Consider the following 9,550-nt stretch of genomic DNA (forward strand, 5'->3'; position numbering starts at 1 on the left):
TACTGGAGGGGAGGGGGGGGGGAGAAGCTGGGATCTAAAACTAAAAAAAAAAAAATGTTGGAGTCCCCCTTTAAGGCTTAAACGAGATTTTAGCGATTAGATGTAATTTGCAATATATCTGCGGAGAAGTTAGAATGTTTTATTGTCGCTTTCACATTACCTTGCCAGTAACTCACCATCACTTTATCCTCATCCACCGCGGTTCTGATGAAACTGTCCAGAAATTGTCTGTCGCAGACCGGCTGAGGAGTAACAAGCTTCACATTAACCAGCAACATTTGTAGCAGGATAAGTAAACCTGAAAGACAGAACGCACACCGCGCATGAGTTCCCTTCCAGCTGGGATCGCTCCCTATCTCTAACAACAGGACAACGATGGTTCTACGCAAATGTAAAAAGAAGAAATATCCCGCCAAATCCAATTCACAAACCTCTTATCAATTCATACCACACATAGGGTTGTCACCGGTCCAGGACTCACCCGGACAGTCCGCGTTTTGAATGCTCTGTCCGGGTTTCATGGCAGCTGAAACCTTCACATTTGAATGGGTGGGGCTATTTACATATGAATAAGTCGCGACTCATTCTCCCCCCAAAAAATGTCAGCGCGTCGCTAGAGTGTTCGGGTTTCACTTGAAGAAAAAGGTGGCAACCCTAGCCACGCAAGATACAATACATTATTTTCCATGGTGGACCGAAGAAAGGACACCCCCCCTCCCCCCCACCCCAACGTGTCACAAAGACCAAACCAGGAATTGCTTACAACGAGGGAAGGGGCTGGAGAAAGGACTTCCCCCGAGGTGTCATATAATTCATAAAGATGAACCCAGGAATAATCCACTGCCATCAATAGGGGGAGGGGCTTGCCTCAAAGTGTTACATTCTAAGAAATGTTTCCCGAAATGTGTTGGAACTTCTTGCACAGCCTCACCGAGAAACACAAGCACACAGTCTGATCTGCACGCTGCACAGGAAGGAAGCCGCAGCTTTATTCTCTACCTTATACAATACAACAGAGTATCTACCATAGATATATAACAGGGCTTATAAACACTGCCATCTAGTGGCCGAAATTGTATACTGCAGGAGTTGTTGCTATAAACACAGTAATGTGTATTGTAACAAAATATTTTCACCCTCCTCTACACCAGGCCTTAAAGGTTCTCCACTCGTGACCCCTTGTTGGCCGAGGAAATTTTTAAGGGACCCCAACGTCGATCGGTGTCTCCCCCCTCCCCTAGCGTAAGTCGGTGTCTCTCCCCCCACATTAAACTAAAAATAAACAATCTAGCTCGGAGCCCAGACCTCCTCGGCTGTCTGGGCCCCTCACACAAGTAACGGCCATACCCCCCCTGATGGCGGTCTCGGTCTTGGCCGGGGACTCGGATCGCGACCCCCCTGTTCACTTGCGGGACCCCATATGGGGTCGCGACCCACACTTTAAGAAGCACTGCTCTACACCATACCGTGGGTTATAACGCGCATTAGCACAATGCACATGGATGCACGGTAGGTGTGATGTGCGCTGGTTTGTAGTTACTGTAAAATCACTGTGTTGCCAAGCAGGCCCCACTATCTACAAGTTGCCTGCAGAAAACTACAGGAGGGGGCGGAGACTAGACCATTCACCTTGCACAAGGAGGGAAAGCAGCAGTGAGTGGTCTTTATTACAGGGGGGGTGGAGACAAGACCAGTCACCCGGCACAAGGAGAGAGGGCAGAAGTCATCGGTCTTTATTACAGGAGGGGGCGGAGACAAGACCAGTCACCCTGCACAAGGAGAGAAAGCAGCAGTGAGTGGTTTTTATTACAGGAGGGGGGCGGAGACAAGACCAGTCACCCGGCCCAAGGAGAGAGAGCAGCAGTGAGCGGTTTTTATTACAGGAGGGGGCGGAGACAAGACCAGTCATCCTGCACAAGGAGAGAGAGCAGCAGTGAGCGGTTTTTATTACAGGAGGGGGCGGAGACAAGACCAGTCATCCTGCACAAGGAGAGAGAGCAGCAGTGAGCGGTTTTTATTACAGGAGGGGGCGGAGACAAGACCAGTCATCCTGCACAAGGAGAGAGAGCAGCAGTGAGCGGTTTTTATTACAGGAGGGGGCGGAGACAAGACCAGTCATCCTGCACAAGGAGAGAGAGCAGCAGTGAGCGGTTTTTATTACAGGAGGGGGCGGAGACAAGACCAGTCACCCTGCACAAGGAGGGAGAGCAGCAGTGACCGGTCTTTATTATAGGAAGCTCCGGGTCTCACGCTGGATTACAGTACAGATGTGGAAGATATACACATGACTCTTGTATGAGGACAATGTCTGCTGATCCCGGAGATGAGCTGTAAGGTGCCGCTCCTTCAAAATCAACACTGAGCCTTCAAACACACATGGGGAGCCCAGCCAGCCAACCAGCCAGCCAGCCCAGGGCTTCAGGTTTCCATCCAGACGTTGCCTTCTGCCTCAGACCCACCACACTGTCCGTTAGACATAGTCTTCTGATTCAACTCTTGTATGTATTCCATACAGTGGGTGTGTATTCTGATACACACACACGCACACACGCACACACACACACACACACACACACACACAGCTTATGGAAGCAGATACATCCACCCCACATCTGAGAGTCTCTCTGGATTCTGGCAGCAGCAGCAAATGAAGGTGAGTTTCCTGTCTACATGCACTTCAGCGATGGCTGCCGGGCTTTTCTTACGGTAGAGCTACGCCTGCGTAAGGCGCGTTGGCACAGCCACTTGTAGTTGACACCAGCCAGGGAAACATGTGAGAGGGTGACAATGCAGGAGCACAATTGGTGAAACTGAGACGGAGTGTTGTCACCCTAGGACAGGAAGTGCCCAAACAAGGACCCTTGTGGCAGGATCACCGGGGAATAATCATAATGAAAGCTGAAGATTGAAAAGGTTTTTATCTGAGATATCGGTAACTGGGTCACATATTCTGAATCCAAACCAGCGCCGAGCTTATAGAGCCGCGTGCCATACAGATGGAGGAAAGGATCATGTGTCGCTTTACAGACTGTATGACCTAAAGCCACATAAAGAGTACAACGTTGTCACATGATAGAACAGCAAGATGTTCCCCTCGTGGGACTCACCGACAACGCTCCTGCAGCTTCCCCGACGCACTCCAACTGGCATCCAGCAACAATAAATCCAGCAGCAGCGGGGTCGTCAGCAGCAAGTCAAGCAGCAGAACCCTCAGGCTGAGCCTGTGGACACGGATAGGGCCAGTCGGCACACCAGCGGCATTCTGTATGAGGGACCATACAATGTCTAGGCTTTCACGCAGCTTCTCTTGGCCTATAACTCCAGAATCATTTCTTTGTAACCTTCAGTCTGTCTACAATGAAGATCTGAGCCTAGCAGATGCTGTGTCCAATATTGATCTGATATTGGATCGTTTATCAGTAACTTATCATTGGGCAGCTAAGAGCCTAAGATTTAGAATGGAGGCAAAATGAGCGGACTTTCTGACATCAGCGCAGTAAGGTCCTTTTTGGGACATCAGTTTAAGACGCTTCTGAGATCATTCAGAATTCACAGACAGGTGCATCTGACCTGCAGTTGACTCTCTTCTGACCTGCAGTTGACCTTCTGACCTGCAGTTGACCTCCTGACCTGCAGTTGACTCTCTTCTGACCTTCAGTCGACCTCCTGACCTTCAGTTGACCTGCTGGCCTGCACTTGAGCTTCTTCTGATCTGCAGTTGACCTCCTGACCTGCAGTTGACTCTCTTCTGACCTTCAGTCGGCCTCCTGACCTTCAGTTGACCTCCTGACCTGCACTTGAGCTTCTTCTGCAGATCTGCAGTTGACCTCCCTTTAACCTGCAGTTGACCTCCCTTTAACCTGCAGTTGGCCTCCTGCTGACCTGCAGTCAAGCTTCTTCAGACGTTCAGTTGACCTCCTTCTGGCGTACAGTTGATCTCCTTCTAATTTGCAGTTGACCTACTTCTGACCTGCAGTTGATCTTCTGACCATCAGTTTACCTTCTTCCGACCCACAATTTACCTCCTTCTGACCTGAATTTGTCCGGCTTTAAGTATGTTTCATACTACCATAGACTTTTATGGGTATACAAAACCAGTTTTTTTAAAGGAGAACTATGGGGTTAAGGCTTTTCCCCATAGTTCTCCTTAGGGTAACGGGAGGACACAAACTAGCGTCCTCCCGTCACCCTAGGCTCAGTATATAGGGAGCTACAGCTGTATACTGAGACGCCGCAGCTGAAGCGGATCCCAACAATTGTGCCGGGATCCGCCCAAGCAGCACGCACATTAGGACTATTATTTTTCTTATCCGTGTGTACAAAGGAATTTAAGGGATTTGTTTTAGAGTTGATTTAAAAAAAACTGATACGTATACAGCTTCAAGGGGTGAAAAATACAGTTATTTATTAAACCCACCCAATCATGTTTTCATACGAGGAGTGATTACCCAGCGCAGAATCTCGAAGCTTATCTGGGCCGTCTTGTGAATCAGTCTGGACTCTACACGGATCTGGTGGTCTATTGTTGCCAATTGACAACCACGTCATACATTGAATTGTCCCGCATACATGTGCACATAGGGTCAATACAGTGGATCATACAGTACATATGACATACAAACTCGCGCACGCACATGAGCTTTTTATTTGGAATCACAAAACTCGGCCGGGGAGGTGTCAATCATAAAGTCAGGGCAGTTTCTCCAGTTTCCACCAGGAAATGTATCAATACGGGATCAACATATGGTGAAGAATAAAGCAAAGACCGTACCGTACTGGGAAAAGTTCCTTCTCCAGCCTTCCTCAACTGAAAATCATCAATTATTCCCAATTAAAACAAGCCTCGGAGTGCACCTGCGCCCACATTGCAGACATTACATACACTTACAAAGCCGTCCACAACTCCGCCCCCGGCTATATCTCCAACCTGGTCTCAAAGTATCACCCTAACCGTCCCCTCCGCTCTTCCCAAGACCTCCTGCTTTCCAGCTCCCTTGTCAACTCCTCCCATACTCGCCTGCAGGACTTCTGTAGAGTCTCTCCTATCCTCCGGAACTCTTTACCCCAACCTGCCCGTCTATCTCCCACCTTGACTGCCTTTAGGTGATCCCGTAAGACTCACCTCTTCAGGGAAGCCGATCCCACCTCAACCTGACCGCTCATCCATCACGTTCTCAAACAATTCATCCCCCACACAGCTCCCTCCTCATGTATCACTAGCCCCTCCCTTTTAGATTGTAAGCCCTTAGGGGCGGGGCCCTCTTTACCATCTGGTCTTACATTGTATTGTGATTGTAATGTCTCCCTTATATTGTAAAGCGCTGCGCAAACTGTTGGCGCTCTATAAATCCTGTATTATAATAATAATTACATAGTTTACATATTCTCTTTCTTATTGGTCAATGTAGTTACCAATAAGGATAGATTGTCTGAAACAATTGTATAAATCGGTTTCCACGGACACATGGCGGGGGCCAACGCGAGCCCTCAGTGCAGCTTAATAACAGTGAGTCTGATAAAATGACAGGCTCACCATTACTGAGCTCCCTGCCCGGTCACTGCACCTGTCACATGGCCAAGGGTGGGCGAAGCCTGATGGAGGACTATGAGAGACTAGTTCCCCATCAGGTCCGCTTCCCTCATGACTGACAGCAGATGGCAGCGGGCAGATTCCTTAGTTACCAAGTGTTGTTTTTTTTTTGGCAGGCTGGTAATAACTAAAGATGAGTCTGGGCTCGGTACGAACCCAGTTCACCTTGTGTTGGCCCGGGCCCGCTCAAAACTGTGACCGCCACTTCAAAATTGGAGAAAATTTCCAAAATTGGACCGAACAAAGTAAAAAAAAAAAGTAATTTGCTTTCGATTCTGAAATCAGATCCCACGAGGCAGATGGTGTGGAGCCTTGGTTCTCAACTGGTGGGTCGTGACCCCGTCTTCAGTGGGTCACTGCGTGCCTTCCACTTTTCCAGGTAAGGGGCTCCTCAGCCTCTTCCTAGCGCAGCACTGTCAGTTTTCACGCTGAGCAGCCATTCAAAATATGCCGCCCGGTGCCGAGTGTCCGCTTGAGGTGAGGTGGGGGTATGGCCTTGAGGGAGCTCCATCCATACCTGCATTGCTTACAGCTCCCTCGCATGTCCTGTAGAGGCGCCTGGACCGGAGTGATGTCGCATTCTGGCTCCCGGCACCTCTACAGGTGTAATGCGCCTGGTTCTAGGACAGGGGAATGGATCACAGCTGCGGACTCGGTACGATGATTTAAGGCTGGGTATGGCAATCAGGCTTGAACCCCAGGCGTCTCTCTCAATCTTAACGGAGAGTGAGGGGTTCTTGCATCATTTGCCACAATTGAGGTAAAGAGGTTTAGACCATGTATTGGTTATTTAACTCATAACCAAACGGATCCGTGTACACAGAGTTAGATTCAATGCATAGGTAACAGTCTTAATCCAGATAATGACATAGGCACAAGTGGTATCAGGATTTAAACAAGCAAGCCAGTATTTGCTACAAACAGTATTGGATCCTTTGCCAGAGGGTATTGATTGTGAGACAGTTCTAATAAGCCAAGTACCAATTCCCCCTCTAGTTACAATACTTGCGGTTGCAGACAGGTGTGAGGTATACTGAGGTCCAGAGAATGGGAGGTCCGTGAGGCTCTTAGCATGTGCAGGGCATCAAGCACAATAGTGAACGCTTCCATAGCGTTCACAGGACCTTTTATATAGTCCGCGAACCCGGAAGTGATACGGCCGTGACGTCACTTCCGCGTTCCCCGTTGGAGAGCAGGGAAGCTCCCCCTCCGAGCGGAAAGCGGCCTGCGTGACGCGGCCGATGCGTTCCACGCTGGAACGCATCCGGCTCGCGGCAGGCAAGGACATTACAACAGGGCACGCAAGGGAGCTGTACCAGCAATGCACATAGGGAGGGAGCTCCATCCCAGCACAGCAGCCCGCACTGGACCCCCGCCTGAGGGTCCCCTCCAGTTCTCGTAAATTAGGGAGACTGGGTGGATCTTTAAAAAAAGAAATACATTTTTTTTGGAGTGTGTGTGTGTGAGAACGTGTGTGTGATTGTGTCTGCGGCTGCGTGTGTCTGTCAGTGTTTTTTAGGGCCCGTTCACACCAGTACATTGCGTTAATCGCACAGTCCCGTGCGATTAATGCATTGCACCAGGCCATCGCACCTACCGTGCGTTCTGCTGTGGGAGATGCGCTGCGTTGCCATTCATTTGAACGGTACCCCACATGCACCTCCCGCTCACATTGTTCGATCGCCCGCACCGGGACGCGCGGTACCGCAATGCCGCGCATACCATTGGAGTCCGACTTGGGTTCGCGACTTAATGACCGAGGTCAAATGTGGGCCCTGAGGTTACACAGGTTGAGAACCGCTGATGTAGAGGGATTCCAGGAAACCTTTAGAGTGTTCCCCACCATGGTGTTTGCTTCGCCGTCAATGTTGAGTCTCAATAATTCTTAGAAAGCTTGGGAGTCCAGAGGTACCTGAAGGAAGATAAGACGAAGCTCGGTGAACTCTGCTTGCCTATGAACTGAGGTTCTCTTTCTTGCTGATGAAATGTAAAAGGGTTCAATGCCCTTCTTTTTCCCTGACACTCAGTGATCAGTCCACCCAATATGCAGGGATTGAAGGAAAAGTGAAATGCGTGGGCCTGATTAATAACAGCGGAGACCAAGCTGAATCTGAGAATGAAGCGGAGCTCAGTCTCTACTCCTGGCAATATTCTGCCCACTTTGCATCCCTAATGATCACTAATAAATGGTTTATTTTTTTAATCATTATTGACAAAAGATGTGCAATTACCAGTTGCGGACACTAGGGGGTCTGTTCATAACCAATTGGCAGAGCCATTAGCCCTACGAATCTTTCCAAACGTTCTGTGCGACTAGATGTGAAAAAACGACGTTATGGAATATTCTTTCTTTTCAAGTCGAATGCATTCGATGTAATACTACATTTTAGCCACTAGTTGGAGCTGAGGAGCATAGAAAATGAGTACAGCGGTAAACATGAACTCCCTCCTTAGGAGAACTATGAGGGGGGGGGCTTTTCACTCACCTCATAGTTCTAGCCGACCTGTGACAATGAGACTGTCACAGGTCGGCTCAGTAGATTGGGAAGTGAGTGAACACATACTGGCGTTCACTCACCTCTCGATCCTGCCACAGCTCTCTGCCGTGACAGGGGAGGGGCTGGATTCCCCCCTCCCCTGTCCGATCCTCCAGCGCTGACTGGGGGAACGGGAGGGGGCGGGTACAGCTGGCTCCGCCTTTAGATAGGCAGAGCCAGCTGTCAGTCACGCAGCTGGGCGGATCCCGGCATAATTGCCGGGATCCGTTTCAGCTGCGGCGTCTCAGTATGCCGCGAGCTGTAGCTCCCTATATACTGAGCCTAGGGTGACGGGAGGACGCTAGTTTGTGTCCTCCAGTTACCCTAAGGAGAACTATGAGGAAAAGCCCTGACCCCATAGTTCTCCTTTAAAGAAAAATTACCGAAATTTAAAAAAAAAAAAAACTGTTTCCCCTATATTAAATGATAAAACATTTATTATTACCCAGCTTTTTGGGTAAAATATAAAAGACGGGGTCACGTCGGGTAAAAAGACACCAAACATGTCAAGCCGTAAAATCGCACGTGCGCGCGAAACCTAAAAAAAACTACAATACCCAAAATTGACCATAGGCGACGCTTTATAAGCTTTTACCGCTCATCAGTTTAGTGTTATTAGTGATTGATGGCCCTAAAATGATTGCTCACACTGCGACGTTCGCAACGATATGTAACATGTGTAGCGCAATTGTCACCGGACGCATATTTACGTTTATATGTGCGTAAACGTGGGGGTGGGAGACTTAAAAATTTGGGTTTAAAAAAAAACAAAAAACTTTTTTATATGTGACTTTTATTTATTTTTTACACTTAATGTTATTGCTATCACATAGGATAACAATCCCCCTATATATTAGCAAAGGCACACTGACAGGTCCTCTTTATGGAGACATCAGGGGTCTCTAAGACCCTTAATGTCACCTGGGGACCCAAAAGAAGCTGATGAAGCAGAGATCTGCTTTATCAGCTTCTTCTCTCTGCTATAGCAGCCAGATGACTGACAGGTGAATGCGGAAGTGATGTAATACACATCACTTCCGCATTCACAGCCCGGACGGAGATCAGCAAGGATTAAGATGCTGATCTCCCTCCCATCTTACCTCCTGGCGCCCTCTAGAGCCGGTCCCAGGCCACAGATGGGGCAGCGGATCCCGGGATTGAAAGTGAGGGGCGCGCAAAGACAGCACATACATACGATCGGCAGGCTATAGAGCCGCCGATCGTATTTGTATATCAAACAGCCGGTAAGGGCTGTAAAGAACGGACGTGTTTTTTCTGCCCGGGCGCGCGCAAGCAGACAAAAAAACCCGCCAATGTGAGTCTGCCATCCGTCCGTTTTTTTTTCACAACGGGGCGAATGGCAAGAGGTTAACCTCTTGCCGTCCGCCCGTAGTAGAAAAACGGACGGACGGCACTGCTGCAT

At 49.1% G+C, this 9,550-nt stretch overlaps 1 protein-coding gene across 1 annotated transcript in view; it reads right to left on the reverse strand.

The window, feature by feature from the left end:
- Positions 1–6,854, reverse strand: part of EPO (erythropoietin) — a 26,349-nt gene extending 19,495 nt beyond the window's left edge. Inside the window, exons 1-3 of the mRNA XM_018571375.1 lie at positions 6,735–6,854; positions 3,108–3,262; positions 177–381 (exon numbers count right to left, since the gene is read on the reverse strand). Coding sequence (XP_018426877.1) covers positions 177–381; positions 3,108–3,262; positions 6,735–6,854 — 480 coding nt within the window. The remainder of the gene's footprint in view (positions 1–176; positions 382–3,107; positions 3,263–6,734) is intronic.
- Between the last annotated feature and the right edge of the window lie 2,696 nt (positions 6,855–9,550).

The sequence above is a fragment of the Nanorana parkeri genome, unplaced genomic scaffold (genome assembly GCF_000935625.1).
Source record: "Nanorana parkeri isolate BGI_ZX_2015 unplaced genomic scaffold, ASM93562v1 scaffold1746, whole genome shotgun sequence".
Lineage (NCBI taxonomy): Eukaryota > Metazoa > Chordata > Amphibia > Anura > Dicroglossidae > Nanorana > Nanorana parkeri.